The 23,418-nt window shown below is 44.7% G+C and overlaps 1 protein-coding gene across 1 annotated transcript in view; it reads left to right on the plus strand.

Annotated features, from left to right (window-relative positions):
- unc5db (unc-5 netrin receptor Db) overlaps positions 1-23,418 on the plus strand; it is a gene marked incomplete at both ends in the record, with an annotated part of 140,883 nt that overhangs the window by 110,524 nt on the left and 6,941 nt on the right. The window contains 3 exons of the mRNA XM_080530556.1: positions 3,959-4,330; positions 10,142-10,226; positions 19,756-19,927. Of these exons, the coding sequence (XP_080386682.1) occupies positions 3,959-4,330; positions 10,142-10,226; positions 19,756-19,927 (629 nt within the window). The remainder of the gene's footprint in view (positions 1-3,958; positions 4,331-10,141; positions 10,227-19,755; positions 19,928-23,418) is intronic.

Consider the following 23,418-nt stretch of genomic DNA (forward strand, 5'->3'; position numbering starts at 1 on the left):
TGAGACGCCTTCTGGCTTCTTTTTTTTTTTTTTTACAGGAGATACGCACGCACTGTCGCACACGAGGCCAATAATATAGCAGCGTTTCGTCAAGGACCCGCACAGACAAGGCCGTCCCCGGTGATGGATGGCGTGCGTTAGGCAGGTGCATACCCTCAACATCTGCTTTAGGATTTACACACACGGTAATCTGCGAAAAGGATCTGTCCTTCTATTTTTCGGAGAAAAAAAAAACAGGTCCCGATGTTATTTCCCGGAGATAGATCATCAAGTGTTGATGGACACTCACTCTAACCCCCCCCCCTGTAGACCACACATCAGTTGGTCCTAGCCCCGGTCCCAATCCCACGGATAAATGTGAACAACATGGAACAGTGAACATCAATTGCATTTTCTTTCTTTTTTTTTACTTTTTTTTTATCGTGCACCGCAATAACTTCTGTTCATAACCCATGTCTGGGGCCCGTGGCTGTGTCCTAGGCAGCCTTTGCCACAGGCATTCATATTACTGTCAGTGACACTTCTGGGTTAGCACAAGTGATAGCCATCGCGGCGGCTAGGTGATCCATCCTGCCTGTGGCTTGTGACAGCGCTGTGAAAATCTCCCTGCTTGGAAGAGCCCTCGTGCTGTGAACCGCCACATCCAACCGCACCGCTCCACTCCCAAGGCCTGAGAAGTCACTCATGCCCACCCCCTCGACATGGGGGAGGGGGGCGGGGAGAGGAGGGACAGAGCTGGGCCACATCCGGCAGCCCATCAATCCTATTTAAATAGGCCAGCTTCTCCCCCAGCCTCCTGCTGCGCGTTCCCTCCATCCATCGGCCACTAGATCACTCCATCCCATTTCTCTCCCCTCCTCTCCGTCAGACCCTTCTGAAAAGCAGCCTCTGAAATATAGCCCCGTTCTCCCCTTTTCTCATTTCATCACTGGATTTTGTTCTTCTTTTTTTTTGAGAGAGAGGGAAAAATATACAGGTGCACTTTTTCATAAACAAATAACAGCAGATGGTGATACACATACTGTAAGGAAGGGGGGAAAAAACGGCTTTCAAGTCTGCTCTTTAATCGGAAATCAGTAGCGCTTCATGCCATGTAATTGCTTTAAAAAAGCTCTTAAATGTTTCGGCTAGCTTCTGCCCGCATGAGATGGTGTTAAGGCAGATTGGTGAATGAGTCTTTGGACCTGACCCTGTCTCCCTGCATTACCACTGCCTCTGAGTGATTTTTAATCAGAGGTTCCAATTCCCAACCTCTCCCTCAAGGTATTCAACCTGAGGTCCATTTCATTAACTTCTATCTCAGTCCCACTCCTGCAATTCCATTTCGCTGCACCATTTTAGATGCACACTCAAGCGATAATCAGATTATTCTCCACTGGACTGGAGGAAAAAAAAAAACACATGCCTGATCGGATGTCAGGTTGGAGGTTTAAGTAATGTCCACTTGGATGCTGTTTCCTGGTTATGGAAGGATGTATGAGGATGAATTTTGATGAAAGTACATCCGCTAGTTCTACACACTATGAAAGTCTGTACACCACGGACTGAGTAAACGTAACTGGAGACACTCGTCTTTTTTGGAGAAAGACGCCGTTTGCTAGCGAAGGTTCATCTGGGTGGGGAATATGTCATTTTAGTTCATTTAGTCATTTACACAAATTTACTGTTAATTAGCTACCAGCTGAATTTTGCTAGGAAATATAACGCTGACACATGTCTCCACAAGTGACGAGTTTTGTTTACATTCTGCAGTTTGTGACGTATAGAATTTCCTACCATATTGCAAATGTTATATGAAAAATTAACAATCATCATCATATCCTTATACGTTTTCGAAATGTTGTTCAATTGTATCCCACTGTAAATACTCCTCATCGTGTTATTATGATGTTGAAAGGAATAGACGATGTAACAGAGAAAGAGCAGCACTCGGTTGAACAACATCCTCTCGTCGTGAAGCGAGTGGAAAACGAACATAACCTGCGAATGCATGACACAGATCAAACCACCCCCCCCCCCAGTAATTAACGATTTCCCTAAAAATAAAACAACATTAGCCTCCTGCCTTGCACCCCTCGCCAGGCAACAGCTGGGCAGCAAGGACTTTGTGACTCCGCCGTTATCTTGGCACGTGTGGAGTCCTGGGGCACACTGGGTGTCTGGATGTGCCAGATAGATGCGGCGCGTCTTTCGCTCCGTTTGGCAGCGTTTCGTCAGGCTCGTGGCGACGTCTGAGGACCCCCATCCCACCTCCCTCCACGGCCTGATGAGCCCACGCTGCGAGCTGAAGGACCCTCTCATTTACAGGACGGTCAACCCAGACCCTTCGGCCCCTTCTGCCCGACAGCCAGAGAGGAAGGTGTCCTACAGGAGGGTGACTTTGTGTGAGGGGGGGGGGGGGAAATGGACTCAAGCAGATGGATAATGGAAGCCAAGCTGTGTTTGCGTGGTAATTAAATCTACTCCTCGTGACCAGTGCTTGGCTCAGGCCCTGGATGGCTGTAACAGGATTGGATGTCCAGTTTGTTTACTGTACAGTAACACAGGTCAGGTCACATGACCTTGACGTGGCATGTTGTCGGTACTGAAGCAAACTTTCTATCAGCCGATGGAGTGTGTTCTGTGAGACCTCGAGTCGTAGCCCAGCTAGCAACAACAACAGCAACAACAACAACAAAAGCAGTTTACAAAGAGCATTTTAATTGTCGGCTACTTGTCGACTTTGCAATGGCCCCAACAGCGATAAGCTGACACCTCTAACAGTGGTCCATTGTCCTTCCATCGGCTAGCTGAGTATTCATATCGGTATTCATCGGCAAGCTGTCACCCGTGACAGGCCCAGAGTCGGTCCACTGGTGGCACACCGCTCAGGCGGTTGGCAAGGCAACCTCTCTGCTCCCCTGCTACTCTCTTCCTACTCCCCTGACACTATGTGCTCTCCTTTTCACAATGTTTCTCCTACTTTACCACGCTTTATATTTGTGACAGCAGATGGTAAAAGTCGGTAACCAAAAATCTAAATCAGACTTTTATTCTGAAGAATGTAAATAAATGTCAACGTTGTTGAAAATAAACAACATGCTCGCTAGTCAAGCCAAAATATTGCAATGCAATGGATTTGGTGAGTAATCTCCACTACTCTACACTAACTACAGTAGCTAGTAGTGGGGATTACTCACCGAATCCATTGCATTGCACTATTTTGGCTTGACTAGCGAGCGTGTGTCATTGATTTTCAACAACGTTGACATTTATTTTAATTGTTTAATTTGAATAAAAGTCTGAACATTTGGTCAGTTGCCGACTTGTTCCCGCTTTCACCAGCTGCTGTCACATTTAGCCTTTACATACCAAGGTGATCTGGTTAACTGTCAGTCTCCCGTTGGCAAGTCAACTGTTGTCTGTTGTCTACTGCGGGCTCCAAACCATTGGTCTATCTGATCGATAATCGTCACGCCATCATCGGTCCTCCATTGACATACCAATCGTCGGCCTACTGTTGGCATGCTGATTATCAATCTACCTTTGGCAGACCGACTGTTGGCTGCCATTTTGCTTGCTGACTGTCTACATGCTGACTGTCAACATTGGTCCATCGTTCACACTGGCAGTCGGTCTACCACTGGCAAGCAGACATCTGTCTACCGTTGGTATGCCGACGGGGTGATTTACCAATGGTATGTGTCGACGTCGGTCTATCATCGGCATGTCAACAACCCCTGGCTCTCTAACTGTCATGGCCGTCATGCAGTGGTACGCTTTCGGGCTAATAGTGCCATGTCGGACGCCGTCATGTGACCATTAGGGGTCCAATATCGGCTTACGAGCCGCTCTGTTTCTACCGGCGATGCCCGATAATCTGTGACAGGCCGGGATAGAGATCCAGCGGTGAGGGCTTTCACACGACAGCATGACTATGTGGCTGTGTGTGTGTGTGTGTATCTCTCCGTCTCTGTAGGAAACCCGCTCCTCCTGAACTCCTCGATGCAGCCAGACTTAACGGTGGGCCGGACGTACAGCAGCCCCATCTGCTTCCAGGACTCCGTAGACAAAGAGCTGTTTGACCCCCTGCCAGACATCAAGGTCAAAGTTCAGAGATCCTTTATGGTTTCACTAGGTGTGGCCGAGCGAGCGGAGTACCACCAACAACACCACGCCAAAGGCCACCGCCCCGAGACCTTCCCCAGGGGGCTGAACCGAGACCACGGCGGCACCGCGGAGCCACGCAAGAAAGGCCTGCTCAACGGGCCCTTAACCCCCACCAAAGATCAGCTGAGGACCCCGGGCGTGTTTGGCCATCTGGGGGGCCGTTTGGTGGTGCCCAATACCGGTGAGCTAGACTGTACTACTACGACTACTACTACTACTACTAATAATAATAACTTTAATTTATATAGTGCCTTTCAAAAAGCCCAAGGACGCTTTACAAGGGAATGATCGGACAGACAAAACAGAAAACAAACAAAGCAAAACTAGGGGCCAAAGGCCTTGGAGAACAGATGAGTTTTGAGGGCTAATTTGAAGGAGTCCAGGGTGGGGGCGTACTGAATATGAAAGACACGTCGTCATTGTAAATAAGAAATTATTTTTTGTTGACTCGTCTGTATATACGAAGGTGAAAAAGATGTTTCCTATAGAGAGAGGAACTATGCGTTTCTCCAAATAATAATAATAATAACTTTGGATTTGTATAGCGCCTTTCATAAAACCCAAGGACGCTTCTCCAGAGTGACAAACAGGCTTTAGCAAGTCGTATAGCACTCTCTGACAACAACGACTCTTGATTATATTTACACAGCATTTTATATCATTACAAATGTATCTACCCTACAGTATGAGCAATGGATGTTTTCAGTTTATAAAAGCACACACACACTTGATTCATTAAAGCAGTCATACTGTCAATGAATATGTACTACAATATACACTGTGTATAGGGATTGGGAAGCCATGGCTCTTTAATCATATTAGTTCATGGGAGCTGTTGCTAGGATTTGTCAGTGTTGTTGCCAACATTGGTGGAGAGAGCAAGCTGTTTGTTATTCCTGTACATTCTCGCACAGCTCTCCCAGGCAAACAGGGGTCAGGCTCTTATCATAGCTCCGACTACAAGTGGAGGGACTAGATGAGTTTGCGACGACTGCCATAATTGTCAGGGTCAATACCTCTCTTGGGCCCTTGTGTGTGTGTGTGTGTGTGTGTGTGTGTGTGTGTGTGTGTGTGTGTGTGTGTGTATGTGTGTGTGTGTGTGTGTGTGTGTGTGTGTGTGTCGGGCATGTGTGTGTGTCGGGCATGGGTGTGTACTGTACTTGTAGTATATGTGTGTGTACTGTACAGTATGTGTGTGTGTGTGTGTGTGTGTGTGTGTGAGTGTGTGTGTGTGTGTGTGGCCCTTGACTACACTGGAGAGTGGTAGGGAGAAATCAGTGTCCTCCATCGCTGTGTGTGAGTCTCGACGGTCAACAGTCAAGTGGATCACTCACACATCTATTCTGCAGGGTTCCCTCTCGTCATTAGACAGTACACGACATTCAACTGCCGATTAGATATAGTTTTTATAGAGGGGATGCGAGCGTCAGGCCCTCTGCACTAACCCAATGCCGCCAGAGAACATATTCTACCGTCAGTTTTCTTTCACATTACTGTCAAGGCGTAAACATTCCATTAGATTAATACCATGCAAAAAAAAATACCACATGTTGTATTTCTAATAGGGTTGTCAACGTTAACGCGTTAACGCTCACCATTAATCTGGAAACCTTAACCAGCCTATTATTGGGATTAACTTTAAAAAATATATGTTTAAACAGCACTCATTTTTATATTTAAGGGCTTACATATTGAATATAACACATTTTATTAATGTACTACATTTTATTTTCAGATGAATAGGGTAGAAGTAAAAGTTTAAAGCAGATCAAAGTAAAAAGTCAAATAATGTATGCGTCTTTATGTAAGAGCGGGGCTGGGCTCGAGCTGAGGTGGGGGAGCAGTGGCTCAGTTTTACACACTCTTCTCCTACAGTTCTACCAACTAGCTTTCCTTTCATGTGTTACTGCACATTGAAATACAGTAGTTAGTCTTTCGCCAAGTATCCCCAAAATGACACAATTATTTCAATTCAATCGATTCAAATCTCAACAGTTTATCAACAAATGCATGTTCCTGGCTTGTTCTGCCTCCCTGGTACTCTGCTTCCCTGGTCCTTTTAACAGATTCGATTGCCCATAATTCACATAATTACACAATTTTCCTCAAATTGGTGGGTTGAAAACACATTGCTAAAAGCGAGGAGCGTCCCTGGAGAAACCTACAGAAGCCCACAGAATTATTCTGCATTCCCCATCATCCCAGTAACTGCTCAGGTTGTGTAGTATTATTAAAAATATATCTATTTTAACAACTGGTCACAAAATACTAGAAGTAAGCATGTTGCTAACAACCTCAATCATAACGATATTTGAAAACATACCTCTTTGTTTCACGTCAGGCATGCAACAAGTATCAAATGGGGCTGGGCAAGGATTGTTTCTAGAGTGATTTTGAACGCTAAAAAAATATTATTGAGGAAAAGTCAGGGAAGGAGGGAAGGGGATGTGTCTTTCACAGTGACAAGGTTATTTCAATGATTCCAAATAAAATGTAAAACCTGGAAACACACGTTGGCGCTCGTAGCGTTAGACACCGTCGTACAAATCAACAAACCCAGACAACCATATACGCCGTATAACATCAAGAACAACTTTGAATACTTGATTTAATTGTGTACATCCATCAGTCTCCTGTGGCATGTGAACTGGTGATCAGGATTTGCATGCGATGTGAAGTCCTCTGGGACTATGTTTGTGCTTAGTGACGGTGATGATGATTTAGAGGTCCTGGGGGACTCTTCGGCAGCCATCACCAGAACCGTGTCTGACAGGGTGACAGGTGTTGGTTTAATGAAAGCTAACTGGTTACCTGAGAGTAGGAGATGGCAGGGCAAAATGTTCTATATACAGTACAGTGCCCTCCATAAGTATTGGAAAGAGGAAGCATGTTGTCTTCTTTTAGCTCTATACTCCCAACAGTTAAGCAATAATTAATATGGGGTCAAAGTAGAGATTCTCAGCTTTAATTCAATGTGTCTATTTTCCTATTCACCATTTAGAAAGTAACATTTTCAAACATACTCCCCCTATTTCAGAGCTCCAAAAGTCATGTCATGTCCAAATAAAGCACTTTGTTTACTGTTGTTTAGTATTTGGTTGATAATCCTTTGAATGCACTAACTGCCTCCAGTCTGCAACCCATTGACCAGACGCTGGGTATCTTCTCTGGTGATGCTCTGCCAGGCCCCTACTGCAGCCATCTTGAGATGTTGTTTGTTTTGATGTCTTTTTGCCTAAAATGAAATGCATGTTCAACTGGATTTATATCTGAAGATTGACTTGGCCAGTCAAGAACTTTCCTCTTCTTGGCTCTAAAAAAACTCCCTAGTTGCTATGGCAGTATGTTTGGGGTCATTGTCTTCCTCTATGATGAGCAGACAAGATGTTTCTGTTTCTTCAGAATACATTCTTCTACTACAGTCAGCAGTAACATCATCAATTAAGACCAAGTTAGCCAGTTCTTGCGGCAGCTACGGTATACATGCCCAATTCATAGCACCCCCCCCCACCATGTTTCACAGATGAGGTGGTATGCTGTAAATCTTGGACAGATCCTTTTTTCTCCAAACTTTCCTTTCAAAATCACTTCGATACATGATTACATCCGTCTTGTCTGTCAAAAACATTGTTTTCCAGACCTCTGCAGGCTTTTTAAGCACTTTATTTAGCAGTCCTTTTTACCATCCTTTTTGGAGAATAACTAATGGTTTGCAACTTGCAGTGAAGTCTCTGTAGTTCAGCTGGTGACATATTCTGAGGATGGTAGTGTGTGACACATTCACTCCTACCTCCTGGAGAGTGTTCCTGATCAGTGGAAGAACAGTTTCTTTTTTTTCTTTCTTAATAATGGTGAGCAATCTTCAGTCATCCACTGTAAAAGTCTTCCTTGGCCTATGAGCCTGTTTGCAATTGCTGACTTCACCAGTGCTTTCTTTGTTTTTTTATGATGTTACAGACTGTTGACTTAGGTAAGTCTAATATGTATTTCATTTCCTGATGAAAACATTTTAGGCAAAAGACCTCAAAACCTCCTAACAAACTGAAGATGGCTGCAGTACAGATCTGGTAGAGCATCACCAGAGGAGATACCCAGCGTCTGGTGGGGTCAGTGGGTTGCAGACGTCAGGCAGTTATTGTATACATATACAAGAGTAGTCAGCCAAATACTAAACATGAGTGCTTAATTTGGACAATATATTAATCTGTCCTATGACTTATGGGGCCCTACCTATTATGCACTTCTTAACTTGCCGTCTTAAGTCTTAATTAAGACGCACCGCCAGGTTAAGACCTACCGCCACCCTTATTATGCGCTTCATACGCGCTACTGCTATTATGCAGGTGTCGATAGGCGCCCACACATAAGACGTAAAACTCCCGTGCATATATTGCTCATTGTGGGAGTGTTCATATGTTAATGAAGTGCACTAGGCGCCCCTGCTATTATGCGATCTGACTTTGCTCCTAGCGCTAAGAAGTGGTTTGAAAAGTTCTTAAGTTTAGACTTCATGCACGTTTTGAAACACGAGCGCGCCTCCGCGGTTTGCGCATGCATGTGGGCACACATGAACACGCACGTGGCTCCACGGCAAGACGTCAATTACGGTCACATTATAAATGCTTTATTTCAGAAGGGAGAGGCCAGCGCTGTACAGTATGTTGCCTCCGCATACTGTGCACATACAGTACGAGCATGCCGTGCGTAATATAATGACATCAACATCTGTCATTCCTGCAGTCTTCCAGCGACCCCTCTGTAATACTTCTCACAAGCGGAGGTATTGCCGTGTTTATTCAGAAAATAATCATGCACGAGCTTGTTACTTTCTTCTGCAGAGAAGCGCGCTGACCTCCTTCTTAGGACTTCCATAATAGCATAGCGCTAATGACTCAACGCAGCCGGTTCTTAAAGGGAATGGCACCTGGCACGCTGATTGGGTTGATTGAGAAGACGCCCAAAACACACCCATGACTAATTTCTTTGCTTAGCGCCGGGTTTTAGGCGCCCACTACCGCACGCATAATAGCAAAGTGGCCTTGACCACACCTCCACGTCTTAAGTTTAGATCTACCGCCTCGTCTTATTGCTTAAGACTTATGAAGTGGATAATAGGGCCCATGGTGCCCTAAAATAGGGGGACTATGTAGAGAAGGTGTTGTCATTCCTAAATGGAGAAACCAATATGTACACTATACCATCACATGTAATGTAATTGTTTGATTTCAAATCCAAACTTTTGGAGTACAGAGCCAAAAGAAGAAAACATGCTTCACTGTCCCATTACATACGCAGGGCACTGTACATGGAAGTAGGCTGGTAATATTATTCGGTTGTTAAGTTGTGACGTGTTTCCAGGTCCAACGTTGGCTGAGGCGCTCTCTTCGAAATGCTGCAGTAATAATAATAATTCATTATATTTGTATAGCGCTTTCCGAGGCTCAAAGACGCTGACAATATGGGGAAAACGGGAAAGTGCCGTGTCTCTTGTTGTATGAATAGATCCGAGTCTAAAAAACGATTGAACTGTCATTCTACCGCTTTAGTACACTGGTATTCTGGTGCGGGGACTTTTTTATTTGGACCCGAAAATTGCTAAACGTCACGCGTGACGTCAGACTTAACAACCGAATAGTGATATGATATGCATCATAACATGATATAATTGGCTGTAAAACAAATCATCAAAAGCAACGTGGGGAGTAAGGCAACAATCGTTAAAGTACAGTTGTAGAAAAGGGAGGAGGAAAACCAAGTAGAACGAAATGGAAGAGGTCAATTGTTCCATATACCTAGACCCAAGGTTCTTATGTAAACGTTTTTTTCCACAAAAGTGAGTGCCATGGAATGTTTTGTGTTGTGCCATATCTTTTCATACTTGAAAATACTACAAGCACAGGAGCGATCGTATTTCTTGTTCTTCTTTCCAGTTCCTTACGGTTGTTGTGAGATCTACTGCGAGTTGATGTTTCTGATGTTTGATGTTTTGCAGGGGTCAGCCTGTTGGTGCCCCATGGTGCCATCGCTGACGACACTTCGTGGGAAATGTACATGGTGATCAACCAAGGAGAGGCCAGGTGAGACCAGCTCATCACCATGTCATTCAGGCCATCTGTGTGTCTGTGTGTCTGTCTGTCTGTCTGTCCGTCCGTCCGTCTGTCTGTCTGCCTGTCTGTCTGCCAGTCTTCCAATCCTTTGTCATCTCTGTCTGTCTGCCTGCCTGCCTGCCTGTCTGCCTGTCTGTCTGTCTGTCTGCCAGTCTTCTATTTGTCATCTCTATCTGTCTATCTGTCTGTCTATCTATCTATCTATCTGTCTATCTGTCTATCTGTCTATCTGTCTGTCTGTCTGTCTGTCTATATTTCCTATCCTAACCGTTCTAATCAGTTAAACCCTGTAAAACCCGTCTCTGCCATCCTTACTATTCTATTGCACATCGGATAGATTATTGTTCCTTGCTTGCAGTGTGTCCTTTGTGACCTAATTACCGAGGTAAGATTGAGGGAAATTGGTGGAACATGTATCATTGCAGCCCTTTTATGGTGTCTGCTGCAAATTGAGTTCACTTGTTCCCCTAAATGCAGTCAGTATGCTTTACGGCATGTACCAGGAACTTTCTTGAGAAATACATACTGAAGTAAAAAGCAGTAAATGAATAACAATTTGGTTTCTTTGAGATAATTGACACCTATGTGACACAGTCCGATCATTTGGTCCGCATGCCGGCAACCAATCAAAATGTCCAGATTTTCCTCTGAAACACAGAACTATGTTTCAACGTTGTTGAGAATCACAACACAAAACTCGCTAGCCAAAATACTGCAACGCAATGGATTGGGTGAGTAATCTTTACTGCTACCTAGTTAACTATAACACTACTTTACATTGTTAGCAGGCTCACAAAACAAGCTGTGTTAGTTGACCAGCGACGTGTCACTGATTTTCAACAACGCAGAAATGTATTCACATTTTTCGAAAGAAAAGTCAGATCATTACATCGGATCCCGACACGAGGACCAAAGCATACACAGTAACATGTATCATTTGATACCAGGTACAGAAGTTACCAGTTGGGTTGCAATTATTTAAGGCGGCAAAGTACCAGACGGCAACGTTACCACATAGTTTCTTAGTAGATACGGTACAAACCAGGCGGGTACAATACCAGGGTGAAAGGCTGTAAAAAATGTTTTACTGTGCACTCGTGTGTTTACCTCCAGAAGTTACCAGTTGGGTTGCAATTATTTAAGGTACCGTACTGTCAGTACCAGACAGCAATGTTACCACATAGTTTCTTAGTAGATACGGTAGAAACCAGGCGGGTAAGTACAGTACCAGGGTGAAAGGCTGTAAAAAAAAACGTTACTGTGCACTCGTGTGTTTACCTCCAGGTGCTTATGAGATGGTTTTTGACGTTTAAAAATGAACAAGGACTCCAAAACAGACAGACTCTGTTCTGCTCAGAATGCACCTCAGTGACCCTCTCGGTTCCTGTCCCTCTCAGCGCCCTTCTCTCTCCCACTCTGTACTGCACTGTGGTGCTCTGACAGATGGGCGCCAGTGAGCGCCCCCACAGCCCATCTTGCACTCTCCACAGGAATCTTTTAGGTGTCAAAATCAGGGTGATAATTTCCACACAAGCCTCGAAGGTGCTATTCTTAGCTTTGATCTTTCATGCGCAACCGAGAAAGTGTGGAGCAGGCTCTTTTTGTGTGTGTGTGTGTATGTGGGTGTCTGGGTGGATGTGTGTGTGTGTGTGTGTGTGTGTGTGTGTGTGTTTGTCAGGGTTCCCGCAGGGTCTACATTTAATGATCTGAATTTGGGGCCTTAGAAGGTCTTAAATATGATGTTGATAGGTTTTAAAATGTATTGGATTAGGAAGTTACATCTATGTGGCGATAACTTCTCTGTATCACGTTTTAATGTGTTTGGGGAAAATGATCTGTTACCCACCCCAAAAAATGTGTATGAAAATAAATCAACATGGATCCAATAATCACTAACGTTGCAGCCCCCAGTGAGAACCTATCGGAGAGCACCCAGATAGCAAACCGTTAAACTAGGAACATTGGGGGTAAAGACTTTAGGATCGCGTGGTCAGTCAGATCAACACAAGATCCAAGTGAAAAACCAACAACAAATGCCTGCCATCTCTTCCGTCTTCGCCCCTGCTTCGAGACCATCAAGTGTAGCGCTAATGTAGCGTTAGCATAGCAGGGCTGCCAAGTTTCACCAAAAGTTTGGAGTGAGATATTTTGGCGGTGGAGCGACCCAAAACTGTGCACGTTTTGGTAGCGGCGGCCCCTCTCTCCCACCCAATTATTTGTGCTTGTTTCCTGCAATTTTACATGTTGTTCATAATAAACCAGCACAATAAATGAAAATAATAAATAATAACATTTTATAAAACAAGAAAAAAATTCAGACAATATATCATATTTATGAAATCTTAATAAACAAATACAGTAGCCTACAGACTCTAAAAGAAAAAGTGGCCCTATCAACAGGACTCAGCCCCTTGGTCAGCAGCAAACACAGGTTCTTCCATCAGCGCTCGCCTGCTGCTTCGATTGCAGACTCAAGTTAACGCGCGTGCAGAAAGATGCGACGGAACTCATGTCCGGTAGCTTTCTTTCAAAGAATTTCAAAAATAAAAGTCCCGTAAAAAAAGTTATTTCTCGCCGTGAGAAATAGAGATGCGGCGTGAGAGCGTGAGAACTGGTTGAAATGCGTGAGTCTCACGGTGATTGCGTGAGACTTGGCAGCCCTGAATAGCGTTAGCCAGTGCGCCTCAGTCTAATGCAGCGTCAACGTCAACCCTAAAAGCTGAGGTGCTGTGGCTCTAAATACTGTAGCTAAATGCTAGTCCTACAACAGCAACCATGGCCTCGTCTCTAAAGTAAACAACAGCCGTTCGAAGAGGCTGAGGGCAAGGCTGGCAGCAAGATGGCCGAGCTCATCTCCAAGTCAAATATTCTGAGGAGGGGCCGCAAGGAGAAGTTGTCTGAGCTTGAGATCATTGAAAAGGAGATTGTGGCCAAGGGCGCAGAACTAAGAAGATAGCTCTTGACTCTCTCACACACACACACACACACACACACACACACACACACATACACACACACACACACACACACACATAGGCCTACATTTACTTTCGAAGGAATTCAGGGACTGAATACTAAGTTTTTGTCGTACTTTTTTGTCAGTATGGCCATGAAATAGGTAATAAACTCTATTAAAAGTGGTCTTAAAAAGTCTTACATTTAACTTGTTGAAACCTGCAGGAACCCTGGTGTGTGTGTGTGTGTGTGTGTGTCTCCTTTATTTAGGCCTAGTCCACACATACACATATTTTTGAAGACAGGATTTTTCTTCCTTTGTTCAAAAAAAGTCCGTCCACAAGAGAACGTAAAAACGATTTTAAAGGCTCACGCATGCCAGGCCAGTAGGTGGCGATAAAACATTATGTCAAACACCACAGAAGAACATTAGGAGCATGTGCATTGATTGGGCTTCTTCTTGAGCAGCGAATACAACAACAACACAGCATAGCGAAACGTCGCTTCTGGATGATGTAAACAAAGGACATAACAGCGCACACTCTGATGTCACAAAGCCAAAAACTCTGTTTTACCTGTCTCCACGTCAACACTGAAAATGGAGCTTCTGACTATCTTCATCCTGGAAGGAGTTTTCCAAAAAGGTCAGTTTTCAGTGACCTAAAACGTCGCTTGCGTGTGGACAAAAGGCCGAAACGCATAGAAAAAGCTAGCTAAAGGTTCAGCTTGTCAACAACACTACCGGTACACACTGCCCACTGCCCAGTTCGCCTGTGATGAATGCAGCACACAGATGGAATATACAGTATGGATGGTTGGGAGGCTCTGGAGGCCCTTTCATCTTGACAGTGCGACCATTATGCATTCCTATCAGGGGAAGGTAAAGACCCTATGATGGACTGTGCTTCTCTCCAGGGCCCTCTGGCTTTTCCTGTGCAGGGGAGACCCGTGGGGCTCCAGCCCTGGGAACTGTCACCAAGCATTCACAACACCATGTGAACAAAGTCAGGGAAGGAAAACACGTGAAACGCCAAAGAATTGGAAAGGACCCAAATTGGCTCAGATTCATTCATAAAAAAAACCTTATGACAGAAGCTGGGCTCATTGTCTATGCTCCATACCGTCAGCAGAACTGAGTGAAATACAGTATACAGCAGAGCTGCTTTGTCATGTCCTTAGAAATGTAATTTTTGCCATTGCTAGAGGAATGGATTTATCTGTGAAATACTTCAAATGCATGCAGCCTAGGAGTAAAATGCTAGTAGAACGTCCACAGGCCAGAGTAATCCTTTCCTCCACTCTGTATGACTAACGGTGTGTTCTGAGACCGCCCGAGTGCACCCGGGGTGAAATTAACTGATTTCAGTTGAAACCAAAAGCGCTCTGAAACCACTAAGAGTGTTTACTCCTCCACACATCTCTTCCTGTGGTTCGTGGGCTTGTCACCCTGAGAGCTGTCAATCAACTGTCTATCCTCTCAAGCCAGAGGGGGCCTGGCAGAGAATTGGTTCCTTTCTTCAAACAATCCTCTTCCAACAGACTTCCTCAATGCCGTAATAGAATTTCATTCAAGCTTATTTTCCCTTTTTTTTTTTTTTTTTTTTTTTTTTTTTTTAAGTCTGTCAAAGGTTCAAGAAAAGTATCTTGCTGACTGTTGGTTTTTGTTAGGCCGGAGATGTTGTTTCCCGCTGCCCTGAGCTTTGATGATAGTTTTGTGATGTATGACAATGCTTTTAACATTAGGGCAGACTCTGTGCAGCTTTCACATTGCAGGCAGTGAGTCATTAGAGTTGATTTGAAGAAAAACAGTACTGTATTGAAGTAGTGTAGACTGAAAACAGGCCAAATATATTATGTCTAATGTCTTGTCTGGACTGTTATGTAGCATCTGGACTTTACTTCAAGGCGATCTGTTTTCTGAACTAGCCTCCTATCTTGGTAGTGGTGAATTTAAAGTTATGGATGTGTTTTATTGGAGTGCCAAGTGTTCTCTCTAAAGCAGCTAGGTGGTGTACACACACAGTCACAGACTTTGCTCCTGTCCCCCTTGAGGATGACATAACTCCACAAGCACCCCACAGGGACTGGTGGTTTATTCTAGCTGTCTTGCTAAAAAGATGTGTGAGCTCTCCTACACTCTTAGAGAAAAAGGGTTGGAAAAAGGGTACTTCCTTTTGGAAGAGCCCTTTGAAGAAACCTTTGGGGTTCCATGTCGAACACTTCTGGGTCTAATGTAGACCCCTCTGTGGAAAGGTTCAACTCTGTTTGACATGGAACCCAAATGGTTTCTACATGGCACCAAAAAGGATACAGTGACATCTTTTTTGGTACTAACTATAACCGTTTTGTAAACCCTCGGGTCACATGTCCTTAAGGGTGGGATTTTCTTCTTTAACACAGGCTAGGGTTATCGCCTATGATCTCAACATACAGTAGCATTCTCTTGAGATCCAGTGAGTAGAATCTTCATGATTCAATAAGTCATTCACAGACTCGGCTAAAGGAATCACTATTTTCCACTTCACTGTGTCACTGAAGTCCGAAGACACATGAGCAAAAAAGTAACTCCAAAGCAACTTTAGCCCTGCCTGGTCGACACTCCAGACCAATGTGGTGCACAGCGGCCCAGGGACTAGGAGTCAAGGCGAGCGTTAGTAGCCGTAGCAAACTGATTAATGCAGCCAGGCTCTGTGCAGGACATCTGCAGCATCGCCTTAATAATTGACAAAAACACAGTCAGACAGACAGGTGTGAGAGTACAAGCAAATAAAGGTGAAGCTAATGGAGCATGTTAATGTGTGCATTTATTAAGCCTGCTGCCTCTCTCCAGTGGCCCGATACGCCACTTTGCACGGCTCGGAGGGGTCCCCGGAGGAGTGAGTCATCATTCACTTTGAATAATGCACCTCATCTAGTTCCTGGGGAGGTAGGCGTACAGGAACCCTTCATGATGATGACAAGTGGAATTGAAAAAGAGGATGAGAGCCAGAAGCACTTCCTTTAGGTGCCGCTGGACTCACTGACGTGGAGTGGTGGGCCACTTAAAAGCTCAGGTAATCTGCTCCTCGGAGAATACTCTTCACATTAAATATGTGATCAGGCTTCTCTTCTCTGTTGCCTCAGGGATAATCAGAGCTCTCTCTGGACCGTTCCGAAGCATGACTACTGTTGAACGAGTGAGTGATTGACTGAGAGCAGTGGGTTCTCATGGGAATCATGCCTAGTGAAGGAGGGGCAGTATGGCTGTGGGTGGAGGCAGCAGCTGCATCGTCTGAGAATTAGAGTAGATCAGAATTACTTTATTTATTTTTTCTGAAGGAACTTTTCTGTCAGACACATAAATATGAAATAATCATAATCATAATAATCATAATCAGCACATGCCAGTACATGAACAAGACATACAAGTACATTACTTTGCAAAATACATAGTTAACATTTACACATTTACATCAATTCACTGTAGTAAAGTGCATAGGCCTGCAGTGAATAGTAACAGGCAGGTTCTAATGAGTGCAGCCGTTCTCATTTAATAGCCTAACAGATGCTGCCACAAAGCTAGTGAGAGGTGTTATAGTTGTATACAGACGTTGGTATTAACTCAATAAAACTGCACAGCTAAAGAAATTGTAACATTCCAATCCATAAAAAAGCTATGTGCAATAAAGTGGAATGACACAGGAAAAAAAGTATTTAACACAGTAAAAAAAAAGTGTCTTATGCCACTAAAGAGCTCTCCTACCTGTGCTAATTAGAATCAGCTGGGTTAGTGCATGTTGGTGGGTAAGTACTTCCACTCTTTGAAAAAGTTGTTTCCCACCTCTGAATGCAAGTAAACAAATCATTTGTCACCAAGCTTTCCTGCAAGAAACAGCTCATGATGGGTAGAGGCAAAGAGCTCTCCCAAAACCTTTGCAACAAGATTGTTGAGCAGCGTAGTAATGGCGCAGGTTATCGGCGGATTTCTCAACTCCTAAATGTTCCTGTAAGCACCGTTGGAGCCATTATCCACAAGTGGAAGGAACATCACTCGACCATCAACCGGCCACGCACAGTGCAGTTGTCATAAAGAAAACAATAGGCAATGCACTCCACCACCACAGTCACCATTCACGATCCCTCTGGAAGACTCCATTACTGAAGAAAAGGCACGTTGAAGCTCGTTTGAAGTTTGCGACAGAACATTTGGAGAAGCCTGTAGATCACTGGGAGAATGTAGTCTGGTCAGACGAGACAGAACACAGACAGAACTTTTCTGCAACAAAACAACAAGCCATGTTTGGAGGAGAAACGGCTCTAAATATGATCCTAAAAATACCACACCTACCTGAAGTTCAGAGGTGGAAGCGTCATGCTATGGGGCTGTTTCTCTTCACATAGTATTGGTGGAACTTTTTTTATGGATTGGAGTGTTACAGTTTCTTTAGCTGTGCAGATTTATTGAGTTAATACCAATGTTTGGTCTACATTTCATGTGAATAGCTGCAATAGAAATATGTTGAATTCCAAAATGGTTAATGTGTTGAATACCCACTTTCCCCCACTGTATATAGTGTATATAGTGTATACTCTGTTGTGTCTGCATATCAATGGCACGCTTTTACTGAATCATTAAGATGTTCCCAGCCACTGAGCTTCAAGAGTCAGGTTGTCAAAGAAGCATACTTGATGCAGATAAGCATTTCAGTTGCAGGGGAATATCTTAAATAACGTGTCTGTGAAGATAAAGAGAGGCTCCAACTTTCTTGAATTTTATGATTAGTGGGAGGCACAAATAAGACACTTGACACTGACAGATTGCTCCATTTAAATAGTTATTGTAATCAGCGATGTACTATAGATCAGACAGACTGCTGAGAGGGGTTTGACTCACTGCAGATATGTTGTCTGGGGACTGTGAATCATGAAACATCCAAAGCATTATTAGACAGCCCTCGATTTTTAAACCCTACTGAAATAGGACACGTTTTAATGAGGCACAATATGTTTTTGTCTGTTTATTTTTATTTGTAGCCTTTTTTCTGTATTGATGTTTGTATTTCCTTTATTTTTTTTATTTTTTTCAAAACACAATATTTCCCTGTCAGTGTGTTTAAAAGTCGCCTACCTTAAAAAGCGGTGAACTTCACGTCTCACTCCAGGAGCAGCATAGGAGTCGCTTTTTATTCAGAGGAGGAAATCTTGACAAATCACAGCTCTCAGATCTGTGATCTGCGATGACTGATACGAGCTTAGAGAGCTTTGCGAAGGCGTCTTGATGCTGTGCCTTGATCCCCCTTGCCCTTTTTCGAAAAGCCGCCACGCAACTCCTCAGGCAACATGCACATACTATTTATTGTCAGCCCTTTTTAATGAACACGGTCCAATTTGAAGGTAAATTGTATGCTGAGACTTAACGACTCAGCGGTGATTCCAGGAACTAAATACCTGCAGGCTGTCTGTTTTTGCTGTCTTTAATTTGCATGACAGTCCACCGCCCTCATTAGTTTTTCCTCATTAATTGCTTTCATTTCATGCAGCACCACCACGAGGAGAGATCCAAAGTACAGATAATGACTCTAAGATTATAAACAGGCTGATGAATATGCAAAGTCATGGAGTATCCAACACACGGATCTCCTTAAAATAGGCTTATTAGTTCTGCACCATCCACCACACTGCCTGGTACCACATCTGAAACCTGTCCTTCCTCCATAATGGTTCTACTGTTCTATGTCAAAAGATGATTATGGAAAGAAAGGATGTCTTCTAATTCAACATATGGCAAGCACATTTGTATGGATGGTACATAATGGACATAAGGAAACAAGAAGGTTGAACAGGACATCCGCTGCATATCTACGCACATGCATAGACTTAACGCTTCATTAGGAACACCTGTGGACATCCATGGACCCAACCTGCCTTGTGTCAACAGTGCAAGCTGGTGAGGGTGGTGTAATGGTGTGGGGAAGGTTTTCTTGGCACACTTTGGGCTCTGTTAATACCAATCAATCATCATTTGAATACCACAGCCTATTTGAGTGCATGTCACAAAGCAATGGGATTCATGGCCACAATGTACCCATCTTCTAATGGCTACTTCCAGCATGATAATGCACCATGTCACAAAGCAAAAGTCGTCTCCAAACTGGTTTCATGAACATGACAATGGGTTCAGTGTTCTTTAGTGGCCTTCCCAGGCACCGGATCTGAATCCAATAGAACATCTTTGGGATGTGGTAGAAGTGGAGATTCACAGTGTGCACCTGAAAAATCTGCAGGAATTGCGTGACGCAATCATGTCATCATGGACCAGAATCTCAAAGGAATGTTTCCAACATCTTGTGGAATCAACGGCACCAAGATTTGAGGCTGTTTTGAGAGCAAAGGGAGGCCCTACCCAGTATTAGCCTAGTGTTCCTAATAAAGTGTTCAGTGAGTGCGTATTCGCAGTACCTTTAGCTGAGATGAATGTGCCTATAATGTTTGACCATACCCTATTTTGTCAATGACAGAACATTTTGGCGGCAGCTACAGTTTACTATGCCCATCTCTTTTTCAGTGTCCAAGCAGAGGAAGGTTGTGAGATTCTACTGGGCCCGGAGGTTACGTACGGCCCGCCAGGCCTGGACCTCTCCAGCCCGGTGGCAATGACCATAGCTCACTGTGCTGAGGTGGATGCTGAGAACTGGAACATCCAACTCAAGAGGAAAACACAGAACAACAAATGGGAGGTACGTAAGCAGCCTCCTAGGCTCCTTTCATCTCGGAACATCTTCTTTGCTAAGCTGCTTGTTCAATCTGTGTCGCCCACCTACTGACCTCAGTAAAGCTCCTATGTGATGTGACTGTGGAATTGCATGTGCCTTAAGTGTAAGAGGCTATTTGGGGGGGCGGAGAGTGTGGCGATTGATCCAGGGCTTATGGTCACTGCGGTGCTAGTAGGGGACAGGAGCAAGCCTGAAGGGAATATTGCTGAGATGGCTGGAGGAAAAAAAACAATTACAGCATGTAATAGCAGTGAAGACACATGGGCCGTGTCAGTCAGGAGGGGGTAACGACAGGGCGAGAGGGCCCGTTAGACATGGGTAGTATCGACCAGCTGATCTGGATGGACATGCTAAAATAGGGGCGGACGGGAGGCAATCAGGGGAAGAGTCATGGAAATGGCCTCTGGGCTGACCTGGCCTGGCCTCACGCTCTACACACACACGCGTGCACACGCACACACGCGAGCGCACGCACACACACATACACACACACACACACACGCACACACACACGCACACGCACATGCACACACACACACACACACACGTACACGCACACACACACACCACCTCCTCCTGCTTAGGACACAGCTCAACACAGACACAGGCTTGTCTGTCTGACACTCACTGCTTGTCATTCACTGTTGGCCTTGGTCACAATAACCCAAAGCTACACAATGCATTTGCACGTTGTGGAGTGGTCAAGGCAGTTCAGTATTTGTGGGTTTCCACAGTGTATAGCCTGGAGTATGTTGAATATTTTCATAAGAAAATGTCGGGTGAAAAATAACCTTTTACTAGCCCACAGGCGTAACAGGCACAATTGCCTCACTTTGCATTATTTGCTCATATAATTTGTTTTTCTTAACAAAACAAGAGCAGGAGAAAATCATTTCCATTCAGACGGTAACTTAATTGTAGCGCTACTATGTTTTCGCAGCAGAACAGGGGTCAGAATAATGAGGATTGTAGTTTTGCCCCCGGCTATTTTGTTGTGTCAGGTTGGTCTCAGGCTGTTGTTATTTAGAAGAATAGAAGAGATTTGTCTCTGCCGCCTTGTCCCCTTTGTCCTAAATAATGTTATTATAACCAATGAAACTGCGACCTGTGCCTTAGGTAAGGTAATTATACAATGGCTGTATCATTTTATTTTAATTTTTTACACTGTAGCCGTCCTTGCATGTATCACTCACTCATCACTGCAATGAGAAAGCTGTGGCTGGGATCTCAATTTCAATGAACCACTGTCTCCTGACCCCACTGGTCATATATACACCATATTTCTCTCTTTCTCCTCTCTGTATTATTCTCTCTGTGGCCGACAAGTAGCACTGCGGATGTCAAACCCTTCACACACTCCGGGGATCATTCAATCAAAGACGTGTCTGTCTTTGAAGAGCTCCTCAAATGGAGAAACAATGGATCGAGAAGGGGTTTATCTTTTAATTGTCTTGTTTTTTTGTGCTCATCTCGTTGTTTTCCCAACCTCCCCCTGGTTTATGTAGAGGTTGCTGGGTTGGTTATGCTGCTGTGTTGCCAAGGCTCCTGACCTCCTCACTCCGACTCTATTCACTGTTACCGAACCTCTCAAGATGGCGGTACGTATTGCAGGAGGGAAAAGAAAGGTGATGAAATGTAAATGAAGAAATGCAAGATTTATGCCCCTTTCAGGTTTCACTCTGGTATTGAAAGGCATGGGGAACCTTGGAAGTTGTTAGAAATAATGAGTCGTTTCATTGAGATCAAGACAAAGCAGGTTGTCTGACAAGCATAGCCAGCAAGGGCATACACACACTGAAATCAGTTCTACCGTTTCATTGCATTTTTCATGCCAAGGCTGTTCTTAAGTCATTATTACGCTACACTCATCTGGTGAGTCTTAAATCCCCCTCCAGTCAAAAACTGTACACGTTTAAGTTGAAAATCCATGGTGTTCAATAATATCAATGTCAATGTACAAAAGCACATACATTATTTAGACCCAAAGTCGAAATCGTTGAAAAACGGACCAACGTGCTTTGAAGATGCGTGACACGTTTAACGTCCCCTTTTTTGGGGAAACAGGTAAAAAATAAATCCTGGATGTGGATCACGTATCGCACAAAAGTCGGAAAATACCTCCATATGAATTTTAGGCCCTACCAGACACCCTGGACCCACTCCGATCTTCCTACCTCTGAAATAGATCCACAGACGAACAACCGTTGCCTTTCCACTGCCCACCTGGACGATAGGACTACCCCTCCCAGAATGCTTTTCATTGACCGTCGTTCCCTCCAAGCCTGTCACCAAGCTGAGGGGCCTGGCTGTGAACACGTCTCCCTGCACCCAGGTGGTGAAGACAGGAGGCGACACCTCCTCCACACTGACTCTCAACAGGGGGGACCGCCCCCACTGTTCAGTGAACCCTGTTCACCCACGCACAACTCCAATACCATCATCAACATTTCCTGATGACACCACTGTTGTACGCTTGATCACCAACAAGGACCAGACTGCCAGCAGGGAGGAGGTGAGAGCTCTGGTAGGGGGGTGCCAGGACAACACTCTCTCCCTCCACAGCAACAGAACCAAGAAGATGATCATGGATCACAGGAGGAACAAGTGTGTGTGTGTGTGTGTGTGTGTTGTGTGTGTGTATGTGTGTGGTGTGTGGTGTGTGGGTGTGGGGTGTGTGTGTGGTGCGTGCGTGCGTGCCTGCGTGTGGTGTGTGTGGTGTGTGTGTGTGTGTGTGTGTGTAGTGTGTGTGTGCGTGCGTGCGTGCGAGCGTGCGTGCGTACGTACGTGCGTACGTGCGTGCGTGTGGTGTATGTGCGTGTGGTGTATGTGCGTGTGTGTGCGCGTGTGTGTGTGAGGTCAACAGCTTGAAGGTTCCTCTGGGTCCACGTCACTGAGGACCTAAAATGGGCCCGTCAGAACGACACAGTGATCAAGGCAGCGCACCAGCACCTGTGTTTCCTTAGGCAGTAAAAGACATTCAGCAGGGCCCCTCAGGTCCTCAGCAACCTCTACAGATGCACCGCCGAGAGCATCCTGTCCGGCTGCGTCCTCCCCTGGTACGGCAGGGTTGTAGCGACTCGACCGCCAGGCTCTGCAGAGGGTGGGGAGGACCGCTCAGTCCATCACTGGGGGGGGGCGAGCTAACAGCCATTCAGGACGCTACCGTCCCTTCAGTTTCTACCTCCTTCTACCTACCTTCTACCTGCACCTAGAGTGAGAAAATGTGCACTGACTGTCTGCACATCAACCACACATAGTCATAGTCATCGCTCTCTCCTATCACACACACACACACACACACACACACACACACACACATACACACACATACACACACACACACACACACATACACACAATAACATACACACATTGACATAGACATGCTCACTTCATCTTACCCTTATTGCCTTATTTACGCTTATTTTCTATTGTGTTATTATTGTATTTTTACT

The sequence above is a fragment of the Nansenia antarctica genome (genome assembly GCF_963989245.1).
Source record: "Nansenia antarctica genome assembly, chromosome: 5".
Taxonomy (NCBI): Eukaryota; Metazoa; Chordata; class Actinopteri; order Argentiniformes; family Microstomatidae; genus Nansenia; species Nansenia antarctica.